Genomic DNA, 17,577 nt, shown 5'->3' with positions numbered 1-17,577 from the left:
TAGCAAGGGCTGGGACTAGCAGAAAGGGCTGGTGCCAACTGCAGACTGACGAGCAACTGCAGGGACCCTAGCTGTTGGCACATATTCATGAGGTTGTAGAGGCTAGCCATGAGCACATGCATGGCAGTGGAGGCAGGGATGGGAGTTGGGCTGGCAGTGTGCAGGTGCACAGCTGCAGGGGTTACCTTTAGGTGAGCCTAGGGTTGCAGGCCAGTGACAAGTCAAGGCTGGATATGGGCCACAAGCAGCTGTGGGGGCCTTGGCTGTTGGCATACACTCCTGTGGCTACAGGGGCTTGCCGTGGTTGTATGCATGGCAGTGGAGGCCTGTGTTGGGAGTCAGGCTGGTGGCATGCAGGTACACAGCTGCAGAGGCTAGACATGAGCACACACAAAGCAGTGGGGGTCAGCTGTAGGGGTCTAGACTGGTGTCTTACATGCACACAACCACAGAGGCCAGGGCTGCTACATAACTCGTGCTCTGTCAAGAGATGTGGAGGGAGCTGGGGGACTCAGGTGGCTGGCATCTGTGAATGCAGATACCTGTGGGGTGAAAACCTGAGTGGCAAAATCTGCAGGGGTTCTGTGGTGGTTACTGGTTTCTTCAGTGGTGAAATATGCTAGGGTCCTCTGTGGAGCAGTCTGCTGGGGTCCATTATGAGGTCCCCAGTAATAAAAGCTGAGGGGTTCTGCAGTGTCCACAAGGGTTGTTGAGGTCCACAGCAGCAAAGGCTGCTGGGATTCTAGGCAGAGCAGGCCACTGTGAGCCATGGTTGCTCCCAATGCATGACTGATACTGGCAGCCTCTGTCTGCCCTACTTCCTTGTTCCTAGCCATGTCTAGATGTCTCAGTAGTTATACCAAGTTTATTCCAGTTATCTCAATTGTAATTTTCTAGAGCTTCTGGGGTTGCTTCTTAGATTGCTCCACTCTGCTTCCTGGCTGTCTCATTTCTCTTTGCAGACAGCAATCACCATTTTCTTCCACTGAGTTGTCTGTTTTTTCCAAGTTTCTTTCATAAGTATTTCTTTTGGTCTTTAAGTTTCATGTGGGAGGTTTCTTCCAATGGCTGTTGATGCTTGGCTGTCTGGAATTGTTGTGTAGGACCTGCTGACCACTGGGTTTCACTGTATGGAGGTTTGTGGAAAGCAGTGGTCATCTTATCCAACAGCTTTTAATACCATATATACTCTGATGACTCCAAAATTGTTATATCTTAACTTCACTTCTGAACTCCAGACTTTCAACATCTTAGTCTGGAGGTCTAGAAGACATTTAAACCTTGAAAGGAAAACCCAGAAATATTGATCCCCACTGCTCTACTCTCAAAACTTCTCCCACAATGTTTCCTATTCCATTTCCACCCAGGTCAAAGTTGGGCAGGTCAAAACATAGGAGTCATTCTTCTCTGACCTTTCTCTTTTTTGTATACACACACACCTATTCAATCTATTAACAACTCTGACTGGATCTATCTTCAACACATATTCAGAATCCAACAACTTACCACTTCCACTGTTCCAACTCTATCTAGCTCAAGATACTGAAATCAAAATCTTTTGTTTGAATGACCACTCCCTGTTTCCATTCTTGCTCCACTCCAGTCCTTCTGCACACATCAGCTGGAGGAGTCCTTTTAAAATGTAAGCCAAATCATGTAATTCCCCTGCTCAAGTACCTTCACAGGCCTTCTGTCACACTTAGAATAAAATGCAAAATCCTTACCAAAAATATCATCCTCCAAGCCACCATTCTCACAGGAGTTCTTAGCTTCAAACTGTCATTCTTCCTTCACTTTCCATATCTAATTGATCATCAAAATTCATCATTTTTACTTATTTACATCTACATTTTCTATTGCATTTTTTCTCCATTCCTATTGCTGCCTAGCCTTTATTTCTTGCCTGAATCACTTCCGTGGCCTCTTTCCTCCCTGATTCCAGTCTTCTGCATTTTATACTCTCTCAGCATTTAAAACCCACATCCAATCATGTCACTCCATGGTTCTATCAGACTAGCAGTTCTACCAATTTGGGGTTTACAAAGCTCTTTGTGATCTGGCTCTTGCCTCCTTCTTGGCCTTATCTCCCAATTGCTAACACATACTTACATGCCAAAGTTACCAAGTATCTTATAGTTCCCTGGAATTACTACTTCCCTATGCTCTGTGTCATTTTGGAATGTCTTTCCTTATGGCTTGTCTTCCTGATGAAGCCCTGAGCATCTCTCAAGACTCACCTTAAGCATTACTTGCCTCTGGAAGCTTTCATTGATTTCTCAAAGCCCCAGGAAATCAGCTACTCCCTCTAACAGCATCAGTGTATATCTTAATTATGACATGCAGCTCATAAACATTCTTGTTTGTGGTCTATTTGATCCCACTAGAGTAGTTTCTAAACATGGGGACCATGCATGGGGTTCAGAGGCAACTATCAATTCCCTAAAATTGAGTATAAAATTTGTATGCAAAATCATACTTGCATCGTCCTGGGGAGAAATTTTATCGATCCTCCATAATCTAGAAAGAGTTAGAAGCCAATACCCTGGATGGTGATATTCTTTTTTTTTTTTTTTCTTAATTTTATTTTTATTTTTGGCTGCGTTGGGTCTTTGTCGCTGTGTGCGGGCTTTCTCTGGTTGCGGCGAGTGGGGGCTACTCTTCATTGCGGTGCGCGGGCTTCTCACTGCAGTGGCTTCTCTTGTTGCGGAGCACAGGCTCTAGGTGCGCGGGCTTCAGTAGTTGTGGCACGTGGGCTCAGTAGTTGTGGCTCACGGGCTCTAGAGCGCAGACTCAGTAGTTGTGGCACACGGGCTTAGTTGCTCCACGGCATGTGGGATCTTCCTGGACCAGGGCTCGAACCCGTGTCCCCTGCATTGGCAGGCGGATTCTTAACCACTGCGCCATAGATGGTGATATTCTTAAAGGAAGGAGTAAGTCTCGTTCATCTTTAATTTCTATATCTCACACATATCACTTCACACAGAGCATAGTTAAGGCAACTGAACACAAATGCTTTTGTATACTTGTAAATATACATAAGCAAATATACAGAAGCAATTGATATGTTATTTGTATATTATTTAGGCAAATTTCCTATGGTTCTTGACCAGGCAACATACTTTGCATCCTCTATGCTTCCTAAAAATATTTCATTTTCTTAAAGAGAAATTTGTAATTCTTTCTAAAACTTGTAATTCTCACCAATATACACTCCTTGAATATATACTCCTCAAAGTAAGGTTTTACCCAGTCCTTTAGTCTAAGCTTAATAGTCACCTAAGGTTTTTGATGTTTATTTGTTTTACTTTAAAATTTTGTACCTTTTAGTTACTTCTTCTCATTCACCCTGCAAAATGTAATCTTGGTTATCAGTCAACTCAATACACTTTTATAATAACCAACAGACAGTTAAGGATTTATCTTAGAAATACTGGTACACTGATAAACAACAAGGCCCTACTGTATAACACAGGGAACTATATTCAATATCTTGTAATAAACTCTAATGGAAAAGAATCTGAAAAAGAATACACACACACACACACACACACACACACACACACATAACTGAACCACTTTGCTATACACCAGAAACTAACACAACATTGTAAATCAACTATAGTTCAATAAAAAAAGTTTTAAGAAAGAAATGCTGGTACATTATTTCCAGGGTTAATCATTACATTAATTAATAACTGGCTCTTTTCAGCTTCAACTACCTTCTCTTCTTAAGAGGTGGAGAGAGACAAAATTTTAGTAACTGCTGCAGGCTGAAGGAGCTCTGTTCACCAGCAAAACCAACTGAGAAATGACTGCTAGACATTACAGTAGGTCCAACAGCCCTACATAGTAATTCCATTTAGAGAGCAAGTGTGATAGGTACTGTCCAGATAAGGAAGAGCCCTTAAATACACTGAAACAAAGGAATGATTTTAGCAATATTGTTTCATAATGTAATTAGGAATAATAAGAGAGAAAAAAATTAAGTGTGCAGGAGCAAGCTACCCTGTGTAATATTTCTTACCATTTTATAGAGATCTGAGACACTAATCTGGTCCGCATCCACTACTTCAAAGTCCTTTCGAGGCACCAGGTCCAGGCCCAAATGCCTAGTAAAGAGAAAGACCACATTCAGCATGCCATGTCCTCAAACTACTCATCTCTCTTTATGTGCCTGGGAGCCCATGCCAACCATGACCTTATGGACAGAAGTTCAGACACTGCCTCCGCAGGGACATGCCTTTATCCAGTAACCTAACTGTGTTCACCTTTAGGTAAATAAATGAGGCTAGGAATTTTAAGACTGTGACAATTTTCGTCATCAAGCAGTTCCCCCTGTGACGGTAAAAAGGATTCATTCAGTATCACATTTATAACAGATTGCTTGAGTTCACTAAGGATGGATTTTCTTAGATCATTAATAAGTTGTGTTTATTTTTTGATATCCCCCATCCTGCAAGTATGCACAGGCTCAGCCATGCATTACTTTCATTAGGATAAAAAAAATTATTCAGTGTCCAAGTAGATTTGTAATTCAAAGTCAAACACATAAAAATCACCTCCTGGGAATTCCAGGAGGTCCACTGGTTAGGATTCTGCGCTTTTACTGCCATGGGCATGGGTTCAATCCCTGGCTGGGAAACGAAGATACTGCAAGGCACAGCCAAAAAAAAAAAAAAAAAAAAAAAATCACCTCCTAAAGGTATTAAACTCAAAGAAATGTATGTTTTGGTTGAGTTTTATCTCATTTTCAATTTAATTAATACTGACACTGGGTTATAGTGAAGACCTCGCCACACATTAGCCAATACCTTAAGACACTGTAGATGGAAGTTTAACCAGGGAGCACGATTAATAAAGAAAACAATACTTAGAAGATCTGGTATAACTTGGGCAGGAAGGAATAAGTGATAATGATTAATAGTTGATTGGGAGGCAGTATGAGACAGTGGAAATAACTCTGGACAGGCAGAACTCTTGGGTTCAAATATGATACATAATTTATATTCAATACATGTTACGCCCTTTCTCACTCTCTAGAACAACAGCTCTAAATCTGGAGTCAGTGGAATTAGGGGTTGTGGACCCCTGTAACTATGTATAAAAGTATGTGCATATGTTCATATATGCATTTTCTCTGAGGAGAGGGCCTATAACCCTAATCAGCGTTTCAGAGCTTCTCTGTGACCACCCTACTCTAAAACGAGTGTTATGAATTATTGCACCTGGCAAAAGTATGCCATAGATGATGGAAGGATAAGTATATATATTTTTTTCTTCACCTAGATTATGAACTACATTTAGAATATGCTAGCAAAACTAATTCCCTAGGCTCTTTCTGTACATAAAACTCCCACTTATTTAAAATAAGCCACATATACATCCAAAATGCAGAATTATTTTATTTACAATTTAACCCTATTTTATAGGAAACGATATGAAGAGGTTAAATGGTAATAAGACTGATAAAATAAAAATGGGGAATCAAACCTACATGAAGAAGCTATAAGCGAACACACTAATCACACAGACTAATATGATTACTATGATTAAGAATTAAAATTTAGATGTGTACTTTTTAGCAGGCAAAAAAAAAGGAGAAACCTATTTTTCTATTAAAGGATAAAAACCCATATTTTTCTATTACCTATTACTATAACTTGTATTATTCTATAATAGAGAAATATGAGTTTTTAAAGAAGAAACAATTTTTTGGTATTAAATGCAGAAGAAAAAAAAACCCTTGTAGTTTTGCATGATGAGAAGATCAGTAATACACGGTTGTCCTTAACTACAATAGTTCACAGCTTAATGGTAAAACCATGCCATCAAATCTGATTACTAACATTAATGCACTTAAATCTGTAAGATTTTATTTCCTGTCTTCATACATCAAAGAAGTACTCCATTCAATCACCTCTTAATTATTCTTAATTTCCCTGAAATAATTTCAGGCCTCTGGCTTCTAATACTTATAGCATGTAAAGGCAGTAGTATCATGGAGAGCAAGATATAGCTGAAGCACATCCTTTCCACCTCTCTCATCTTAAAAAGCAATTTACATCTGAAAGACAATTTTGCGGTTTTGATCTCAAATATTTAGAATACTTTTACATGCATGTGGAAAAACAGTGGAAAGATCACACAAATGGTATTAGTATTTGTAGAAGGAAAGTGAAATTAAACAATTTATCAATTTAAGATATTTTACAAATTTTCTGTAGTCATGCTGTTGAAAATTCTTTAAATACAAAAATGAAGAGATAAAATTTCAAACATATTCTTTAACCACTGATGGTCACAACATATATGAGGTAGTCTAAATATTACAATTAATTAACAAAAAGAAGACTGTACAAATAATCCAATCAAAATAGATGTTTTCAGTACAACAGCTTAAGAAAAAATCCAGATGGCTCTAAGTCAGTAAGGCCATGGTTGAGAGTATATGCTCTGTAGTAGTGCACTACACGCAGTGATGGGGCTTGTCTGGAGAATGGCATCTATGCAAACTCTACTTTGGCACTATGCCACCCTTAGCCTGCTTGTCCATTCAATTATCCACCCATATACCCATCCACTCACCCCAAAGACACTCTCTGAGGATCTATCATGTACCACCAATGGTACTGGATATAGGAAATAGAGCAGTTTTGAGTCAAGCAAATGTTCATATTCCTCATGCTAATTCTCCCAAAAGCAAAGTGTTTTCCCTCTCCTAGAAGTTGTTAGAACACAGTACCTTTTAGTTTCTTGATTTCGTTACCTTAGGAAATAAGAAAATGATTAACAGGAGATCTAATAAAACCGAAGATTGATTTCCTTCTACTAAGATCATCTTCAATGGAGGAAGAGTAGTTTCCAAAAGCTAAATTGAAGGACTGTCCTCATTGGAAGAAAGCAGAGGTGCTGCACAATGAGAAACAACACATGTTCACTAAAATTTCACTCTGTAAAAGAGGTTCCTGGCTATTTCTTCCTATGGCATATTCTAAGAACAGTGAACAGTAAGTGCAGGGAATGGTCAACTTAGTCTCTTTATTGTCACAGCAAAGGAAGGCAGTGCATCAGAGTAGTTAGGAGCATGGGCTCTGATGTCAGATTGCCTAGTTTGTATCTTGGCTCTCCCACCAAGCAATACTGTCTTCTCTACTGTCACAGGCTATTGTAAGGATTAATCCATGTAAAGCACTCAGTACACTGCCAGGCATTGTGAACTGCTTCTGCTGTTATCATTATGTGTTACATCGTTAGCTAAAATATGACTTAAAGTACAAGGATTGTGATTAAAGAGAATTGTGTCTGAAAAAAGACTCCTAAACAAGCAGGAGGCATACAACTACATATACATCTACATACAGATGTAGTATAGAGCTGAGTTTTTAAAATGGTCTTACCAACTGCTTAGGTGAATAGTCTTCACAAAAATAGTCTTCTCTCACCACTTGTCACTAATCACTCATTCATTCATTCCAATAATTCAATAAATATTAGCACCTACTCTATGCTAGGCTCATGATGAACTCAGGGACACAGCAGTGAATAAAAGACATATTTCTGCTCCTGCATTCTTGTAGGTGCACCACTCTAAAGACCGTGAATCTCTCTCTATCAAATTCTTTGAATTTTACATGTCTTTTGAATGTTCCATATTCTATTCTATTTTCTATTGTATCTTTTTCTTCTGGGTTTCCTCATCTGAACCACAGAACATAGAAAATAACTTGAAGCTAATTAATTATATACGATGGATGTTTTAAGGCATTTAAGATCTAGTTCTCCCCCAGAATCAGTTGAAAAAGGCTAGAGATACTAAGATTTTCTATGGGCAGTGCCCTTTTCTAATACTTATGAGAGCATATAGATATAACTATACTAATGAAAGCATGATATATTTATATAGTAATAAAATAGAAGATATAACTAATAATAGCTACCTTTTACTGAACATTTACTTGGAATAGGCATTTTATGTATATCCCCTCTAAGCACTATGGGAAGTACACAGTATTAAACCCATTTTATAATTGAGGAAACTGAAGCCCAGAGAGGTTACTAAGTAGCCTTTTAAAGGAGTACAGTTGAGCATGTCTCAAGCTAGGTCTGTCTTACTCTGAACCCATGATATTTCCACTATACCTGCCACCTTTCTACTAATAACCATGAAGTTAAATACTAATGGCTATAAGTGATTGTAATCAATTTGGTCATAATAGTTTGAGGAATAATTTTGTGTCAATACATCAATCCAGAAGGAAACAAACATAGACTGATGAATGAGTAGCCAACAGGCATAAGAAAAACCCACCTTGTTACTTAGATACATTCATGTAGTGCCTATCAAGTGCAGGCACTGTGCTAAGTGCAGGGTATGCTGATGAGCAAAACAGATGCACAAAGAATGAGTGTGTGTGTGTAAGTTAATCATTTGAACATGGTAACTTGAGAGAAGAATTTTGACACATGCATAGTTTAAACATAGTTATCTCAGACTTAAGTATGGCAAGAAACTGATTGATGGGTACAACACCTTATATCAGAAGAACTCTAAGAAGGCATTGGAAGCTTCTGCTAATTTCAGATATCCTGAAGCTGGAAAATATCACTATGTCCTTAAAGAGAAAGTACTGAACCATAAACTTTTCTGAGTCCTAGCTAAAAATTTACTCAGAGGAAACTCGCTGGGGTTGGGGGCGCGGGGGTGGTGGTGGTGGCAGTATTCTCTGCATAGTATAACTCAAACTACTGCTTGTGTTGCTTCCTCCAAGAGCAATTCCCTTGGTAAGGAACATAAACTAAGCAGGAAGAAAGGGACATGGGTAGGTTAGGATCTTTGAAAACCTGAGAGAAGGTACAAAAGAGAAGCGAGGGAGGGAAATAATGTGATAGAGAGGGAGAGAAAGAATAACTAGAAAGTATACATTTATTGGTGATTTGTCTTAAATGATGAGACTTCACAATAAAAAGATACCAATTTTTTCATTTGATACTTGAAATCTATAGAAACATTATTCTAATTCAACAAAAGCTTATAAAATGTTTACATTTTAATCAAATTGTACTTTTTACCTAAAGAAGAAATAGAAAAATCCTATAAATTATTCTAAGAGTAAAGTATTTCTTACTTAGGTATTTTTCTATGGCAAAGATCAATTAGGCTGTGTCAGTCCTGGGTTAACGCAACTTTTAACTCAGCTATGCTATATTTACTGTAGTGATGATAGTAGAGACTGAGAAGAAACTTTTCTCTATATCTTTATGGAAGGTGTCAAAAATATTAAATTAACACATTAAAGTTACATTGCTAGACAAATTATTTTAAATTTCCCTTGGAGAGGATGTAATTAACTGACTTAATCTTTGAATAGGAGACTTGAGCAGAGATAATGGCTAGTTAATTTGAATACAACCTTGTTTTATGCCCTTCCTGTATTTTAGAACACAATATTATAAATGCTGATTTCTACCTAATACAATTTTAATAATTTTCACTTATGGAATGAGTGTGCACATAGGCAAAGAGGCCAACAAGTATAAGCCACGTAAATTTAATGCCAGAATCCTCAAATTTTCAGCCAAATAAATAAAAATTCCTAATCTCAGGAAAAAAAATTAAAATAGTTGTTATGTAGATGTGGAGGGCTCTGCATTTAACTTAAACTCTAAATACAAGAGTATAGTACCAGTTTCGTTTTTATCCTTGAAAGTTCTAACTCAGTGTTAAAGCAGATATATATATTATGAGACCTGTGGTATAGATAACAGAACAAAGATCAAATAACCCACAGACTAGAGATACTGACAATAATTTTCCTGGTTTTAAGACTCACACTTAAAAATGATCATAAAGATAGTAAGGTCCTACATAAACTATATGGGCTTTGGCATCAGTTCTGGGTACAAACACCAGTTCTACCACTCACTATGCAACACTGGAAAAAGTTCTTCTGAGCCTTTTTATGAGTTTCTTCATTAGGTAAAACGGAGCTCTTGTCTTGGAAAAGCATAATCGCATTTCATTATAACAGTGCAGATAAGTTAGACCATGCACTTGCCACAGTGATACAGGTAGATGTACTCAATAAACTATTAATAGCTGTTATTAACAGTGTCTGAAATAGGTTTTGAAAAGGCAGAGCTATAAAGTTTAAGAGTCTAAAGAAAAAGGCATAAAGTTTAAAATTATATACGATTAATATTTAATTACATCAATTACAACGTAAAAATACATTCAGAAAATATTGATTGTGCACCCAAAACATGCCAGCATATGCTAAGCTTATCAATATTTTATGGCATTTATAAAAGTGTCGTGGAACAAGAAGAGTGGAATTATGAGGGCATACAATGGGAAGAATGGATACGGTTATCAGTGCTCAGCTGTTGCATGGAGCAGTCTCCTATATCTAACCTATTGGTACGAAATGACTTTATTTTTGCAGTACACCATCATTTCTTTCAAATTAAGAAGGAATGTTTTTAAAAGGGTCACTTCGAGTGAGAACCAGAGAGAACTGTCCTATTGGTTTGGGAGGCAATACATCTTTTTCTTTTAGTAACAGTAGACCTACAAAGTTCTCATTTAAGTTTTTAAGTGACTGTATTTTCCACTGGGAGTAAAGGGGAAAATGGAAAGAAGAAGAACTGGGGAAAGAAAGAAGTGGAAGGGGAGGGAGAAAGGAGAGAAGAAGATACAGAAGCACCAGGAGAGGAGGATCAGGGTTTCGAGAAAGGAGGGAGAAGGGAAAAAAGTGGGGTGGGGGGAGAAATGGAACTATGTTTCTGGTTTATATTGTTTATCAAAATGAACATATAAATACTCCCCCTACACACACACAAGCACATAACAGACTTTGTTGAGAAAAAGTTATTAATGAAGGTGGAACAACTCTGTACTTTACTGACAGGTATTTATAATGTTCTCTGCCTTTTTCAGATATAATTTGAACTTGTTTCCAAGCTATCATCTTTAAGTTTTCAGATTTGACTGCAAAATCTGATTGGTCTCTTTTCTAACTTTCATCATAAAGAGGTATTGCTATTTCTAAAATATTTCTCTTGTTCATTTACTGGTATGTATAGTGCAGTTAAACTGCAACATAATGATTTATACAACTATTAGTGTCATCAGTTCAAGAGTAACAATTTGCTTGGCACATAGTGATGCTATGTTTGCAAATTACTACCATTATTGATTTTTTAAAATAAATACAGTGATACCATACAGTACTGTTTGAAGCTGAGGAGACAGGATCAGTAGCTATACTGTAAGTTAACATACTACATTTTGCTAAGATTTTTACTGCCCAAAGTTAGATTTAAAGAACACTGTCTGATCTATCGTACATCTGAATTCATGTTATATCATACAAGGAGTCTGTGGTGTATGCCAAGCAATCCTATTAACAGTCAAGAGAGGTTGTAATTTAATGAAACAAACAGGGATAGGATGGTGTCATTTCAAAAGGTCACAAATAACTAATGTAGAGTTGTTCTTTTTTCTTTTCTACTGAACATTACCACTCTGTTCACTGTTTATTAGATCCCGTGTTTCCTCTTTCCTGATTTACTCTTCTATTTCTGGAAGAACACATTCTCAAGTCTCTTCTTAAGAAAGGAGCCATGACAGGTAACTTCTGCATCCTTGAATACTTTAAAAGGGCTTTATTTGGCCCTTACACTTGATTATATAGTTTGGTTGTTTATAAAATTCTGGCTGGCAAATCATTTCCCAACAGAAATTTGAAGATATTACTTCATTATATTCTAGCATCCAGTGTTACTGATAAAACTTTTGAGGCTGGTGTGAATCTTATTCTTTTGTAAGAAGACCTGTTTTTCTGTCTGATAACCTTTTAACATCTTCTCTTCAGCCCCAAATATTGAAATATCTTAATGTGCCTCACTGTAGGTTTTGGTTTTTCTTCTCCATTCATTATACTAGGTATTTGACAGACTCTTCCAATCCTAAGTCACCTGCTCTTTGGCTCTAGGAAATTCTCTTCTATAATTTCTTTAGAATTTCCTCTTTATTGCCTTTGTTCTTTTCCTGGAAATATAATGTCTGATGTTGGATCCCCTAGATTGAATCTCTGTATTGTTGTTTTTTCCTCAACCATTTCCCATCTTTTTGTTTTATTTTCCTAGAGATGACATAAAATTATCTTCCTGTTCTCTTCCTAAATTCTTTTTTGAAATCCTATTCTCCATTACTTTTTCGTAGCATTTTATAATGCATAATGAATCTTCTTGATTCTCTTGGAGGATACTCAGAGATTTTTAAAGTTCTTTACTAATCTCTAGGGCCAGGTATTTTGTTTATCCTGGTCTCCCTCTCTTCCCTATGAAAGGATTTCTTCAAATACCCGGTAATACTTGATTGTCCATTCAAATTTAAAAGGCACTAGAAATGTGATGAGTTTTTTGTACATGCGTGGGTGGCTAGCAAGCTTCTCTTTCTGGTAAGTGGAAGGGATTTGTTCATTACACTTTGAAACCCTTAAATGCCTCAATATGGAGGGCTTTGCAATAAAGTCCCAGTTCAAACTTTTGTTGCCCAGTTTCCCCCTAGGCAATTGGTCTTTGTATTTGTCTATCTGAAAGGGAAACACCTGGCTGCCAGGCTTGCTACTCATGGTGGTGAATTATTACTTTACATACTTTTAAGTACTTCCTTTTTTTAAGCTCCAGGGCACACTCCCTTTCTTCCATGATTCTAGCAGCTGCAAGGCAGACCAGCTCCTTCATTAGCTGAAGTTTCCTCAATACATTACAGGCTTCTTCTTCTGTTACTAATCCTCCATCTACTTTTCAGCTTCTAGAAATGGGTTCACATATCCCATTTATTGCTGTGCTCCTCCCACTCTTTTTATTTTTTATCATTTCAATGATGTCTTGAGGGGGAGAGGAGCTAAAGACTTGTTCTAAAATATACTTAAGGTAAATGTATATCTTAAATAGGAAGCAACCTAGTCACTTCAAAGTTCAGTGGACCCGATTTTAAGAGAATGAGGCAAAAGCATTTGAGAATTATATCAATTATTAAATCTAGGAAGAAATAAAATCTGAGTACTATCTACTCCAGCTTCCCATGACAAAGTCTTATAATTGTACTTGTATGGCAATAGTAAATAGTCATACCCACTGCATAAATACAGGACTATTTCTGAATGATGAATTAGTTAACAATATTCTGATGTACAGATGTAGATAGTTCCCATTTGTAGTATATGCTTATTCGGATTCATTATATGGCTATAAAATGTAAAGGACACCAAATTCACATGAAATTCAAAGGTACTAAGAGATGAAACAAAAGAGTATTCTGATACTGAGGTTTAGAATCAAGGAATTTGAGATGGAAGAAACCCCAGAGGCTAATGTAATCCAATTATTTAATTTTCTGGAAGTGAAAACAGAGGCTGAGAGAGTTTCAATGAGTAGAACCAGTGAGTGTCCTTTGCTATAAACTGAAAAAAACGACTACTCATTGTAAAAATGATCAAAGCTTAGTGGAGAATACAACAATGTCTTTAATCCCTAAAGATAAGCTTTGATCAGGTACAACTCTATGAGGACTGAGTTATCATAAATGAAACTGAGAGATGCCCAAATGACATTCATACTTACTCATTGCCCCAGTCCAGGCGCACGGTGATGTGCCGCTTAACCTCCCGCACCTGATCCTGAGTCAGGTGACCAGACAGGAGCTGCCTCCGAAGGTCAATAAGTTCATTCATCACATGGCGTAGCTTGTAGAAAAGATCTACTTTATGTTTCTGAAAGGGCATTTTTGGTGTTGGGTGAAATAAAAAAGGGATATGGAAAGGGAATGAAAAAAAAAAGAGAAATAGTTAAACTATGAAAAGTGCTCATTTCTCTGAACCTCTAAAAAAAGGCAATGTAAAGAGAGGCTTATTTAAGAATCTTAAACCAAAGTCCTTAGTTCCTACTGTCTAACAATCTCTATAAAGTGACATCTAACAACATAATTGATCTGGCTCATGCAAAGTACCATTTGTCTATCTCTACTCTATACTGGACTATTAATTTTCCAGTAACTTAGTAAACTTAATCAGAACCAAAAGAAACACAGGAGCCTAGAGTGGTTTTCTCTGACAGAAGTTACTATGTATGACAAAGATTTCAACCAGCCAGCAACATCTCCAGTTTCTCCAGGAAGGATACTCAAGTTGGGGTAGGGAGAGAGAGAATCACTTGCCCTATTTTAAAGAACTGTTTCAACATAAAGCTACAGTCTCTGGAGTGAGATTCATTCCAGGTTTCCAGGCCTCATCTAGCTTTAATTAGCTTTTGAAAACAGTATGTGTCCCTAGTGTCATAGAGTTCTACTCTTTTCAGTTCAATAAAAAGTGTCACCTTTATAAGAGTTAAACGGAAACAGCTTAATGAACTTAATTATGGACATCACAGTGGTTTTAACAAGTAAAAAATGTAAATGCCATGACAGAATAAGCATCTTTACTTAAGAATATAGGTTTAAGAACTAAAGTTCTATTTGCTCACAAGTGAAATCTTGATTTTGGAATCTTTCAGTTTCTGTTTTTATTATAGAGAAGCACAATTTTATATGATAATTAAAATTCTTGGAATATAACTAATCTATAAAGAATGCTTTTAAAGACAGATCAATCTCTACCATAGTGTTAGTAAAATCTCTATCTAGGATTTCCCCTAAAAAGACACTTGTCAAAATAAGCTGGATTCAAGTGACTGTAAATAAAATTATAATTATAAAGTAAATTACAAATCAGTAGAATCAGCTAATGTTTTTAAGTGGCTCTGAGCTTATGATTAAAATGTTTGGAACATCATACTACTTAGAAATCATCTAATGGAGCACTAGAGCATTAGATTTTTAAAGGTCCATTTAAAGAGAAATTATTTTTAACCAGAAGACATTAGAAATCACGCACTCTAACTACATCAAGCTGTTCTTTCTTCACTCAATGAACATATGAAGAAAAGTTAAGCACCTTGATGGTACACAATGCTGGCAGATGGGCAGAACTCGAATGCTTGCCAGCTCAAATGCAACAAAGCCTAAGCAAATTACATCTGCAAAATTGAGATCTTGAGATAAGCAATAAAGGCAATGTGGTGTTTGTTTCCAGCACATTCATTTCTTGATGATAAATCAGGGTCACCTGTCTAAGTTTAAAATAGAAAGTTAGGATTATTATTTTCCCATCAAGCCATACACAACAATCCACTACATACATATACAAGCATTGACTTATTCATTCAATTAACAAATGCTTATGGAGCACCTGCTGAGTGTTATTACTTTGTTGTGATCAAAAGTCCCTACTCTCATGGTGCTTTCATTCTAGAGAGCAGAGACAGACCATACGCAAATACATAATGGTGGTGAAAATTCTAAGAAGAAAAATTAAAGCAGAATAGAGACAGTGGGTGGCCAAGGGTGCGTTGGCTGGGGGGTAGGAGAAGTTACTGCTTCTGGTAGAATGGTCAGGGAAAGGCTTCCTTGTGAGCCGAACTTTAAGTAGAAACCTGAATGAAATAAAGTGACAGCATTTAGGAAAACTGGGGAAATTTTATAGGCATGAGAAACAGCAAGAGCAAATGCCTCAATGTGGAAGTGAACTTGGTATGTTCACAGAGAATAAAGAAGTCAGTGTACCTGGAGCAAAGTGAACAAGGGGTAAAGTGGTGATGATGCAGTCAGAGAGGCAACACAGACCAGATTAGGCAGGGCCTTTGTAAATTATGTTAAGGTCTTTAGCTTTTACTCCCAGCAAGATGGGAAGCCACTGGAGATTTGGAATAGAAGAGTGATGTGATATGACCTAAGTCTTGAAAGCATTACTCTGAGTGCTCTGTTGAAAATAAATCATGAAAAGGCAAAGAGGACAGTGGGGGTCCCAGTTAGGAAACTATTTATTGCAACAATCCATACGATGATGGCTGACTGGACAAAGGTAAGAATGGTAAAGGTAAACATTTCAGAGTTTGGAATTTTGACATGTTTTGTAGTTAGAGCTGTCAAGATCTGCTGATAGATTAGAAGTGAGATATGAATGGAATCAAGGATCATTCTTTTTCCGAGCCTGAGAAGCATGTCTGGAAGAGGGAAACAAGGCTCAATTAGGACATGCTAAGTTTGACACCAAGTTTCAACATTTAGAGGTCAGGAAAGTGAGGAGAATCCAGCAAAGGAAATTGAGAAGTAAGCAGTGAAGTGAGAGGAAAAGCAAGAGAGTACTGAAAACAGGGTTTAAGGAGAACTTTGTTAAATGCACTGAGAGGTTAAATAAAATATAGACTGAGAACTGGCCACTGGATTTGGCACTGTGGTGGCCATCACTGACCAGTGATGGAATAGGTGGAGTGAGTTCAAGCGTAATGGGAAAGGAGGGAATGGAGACAGAGCATAGACAACTCTTTTGTAGAACTTTCAGTAACTGGAAGCAGAGAAATGTAGCAAAACAGGGTTGTGCTATGGAGGGAGGGTTTTTTTTTTTTAATGAAACACAATTTTAGGCTATTTGTATACTGAAGAGAATAATCTAGTAGAAGGGAAAGTTTGATGATGCAGGTGTTAAATCCTTAAGTAGTCAAGAAGAGATGGGTCCCAGGTTAAAAGGTGGGGGGGAGGTTTCGCTTAACCAGGATACTCTATTGTCACAGAGAGGAAAGGCACAGAACTGAGTAATGACACAGGTAGTTGGGAGACTTGGTGATAGAACTAAATTTTTCCTCTGGCTGCTTTATTGCCACGGAAATAAAAAGCAAAGTCATCAGCTGAGAGTGAGTAAAGTGGGAGGGGGTGTTAGAGGTTTGAAAACAGAGGAAAAGATATTAAAAAAGTGTCATGGAGAGTGGTAACACAAATCATCAGGGGAAAGATAGTTCAACTGTTAGATGGTTTTGAGATTTGTGAACACTAATTAAAAGTGCAGTTTTGTGTTTTTTTAAAGTCACGTATAATGAAGTATATTAATACTGAAATATCACAAATATATGTATGTATATACATGTGTGTATGTGTATATACATGCACACACAGAACATATACTCACATACATACAATATCTATGTAATAACATGCACACACACATACAATAGCAATGAAAGAATATATTAATATACTCTTTTAAGGCATTATATGGTTATTTATTTTTTTTAATCAAGAGCTTCTAACAGACTGTATTTTCCAAACATGACAACAATATCTCCCAGCCCAAGTGCTCTTCTGCAAAAATGTGAATCTGACACTCCCCTGGTATGAACCTATTTTTCTTTCTTTCTTTCTTTCCTTTTTTTTTTTTTTTGCCCTGCCTTGTGGCTAGGGGGATCTTAATTCCCCAACCAGGGAATGAACCCAGGCCACCAAAGTGAAAGCTTAGAGTCCTAACCACTGGACCACCAGGGAATTCCCTGGAACCTGTTTCTTTACAGCCTTAAACCTGGGCAGGCCCTGAGACTGCTCTGACCAATCAAACATTACAGTAGTGATCTGAGCTAGTTCTAGGCATAGCCCTTAACTAGTCTGGCAGCTTCTGCTTCCTGTCTCTTAGAATACATGCTCTTGGG

General features: G+C 37.3%; 1 protein-coding gene across 5 annotated transcripts in view; it reads right to left on the bottom strand.

Moving 5' to 3' along the window:
• The window catches only part of DOCK3 (dedicator of cytokinesis 3), a 384,123-nt gene that overhangs the window by 180,916 nt on the left and 185,630 nt on the right, over positions 1-17,577 (bottom strand). For all 5 annotated transcript variants that reach the window (XM_059939761.1, XM_059939763.1, XM_059939762.1 and 2 more), the window contains exons 6-7: positions 13,630-13,778; positions 4,025-4,109 (exon numbers count right to left, since the gene is read on the bottom strand). In XM_059939761.1, the coding sequence (XP_059795744.1) occupies positions 4,025-4,109; positions 13,630-13,778 (234 nt within the window). The remainder of the gene's footprint in view (positions 1-4,024; positions 4,110-13,629; positions 13,779-17,577) is intronic.

This window comes from Balaenoptera ricei, chromosome 11 (assembly GCF_028023285.1).
Source record: "Balaenoptera ricei isolate mBalRic1 chromosome 11, mBalRic1.hap2, whole genome shotgun sequence".
Classification (NCBI taxonomy): Eukaryota; Metazoa; Chordata; class Mammalia; order Artiodactyla; family Balaenopteridae; genus Balaenoptera; species Balaenoptera ricei.
This window is presented reverse-complemented; position numbering and strand designations above follow the sequence as displayed.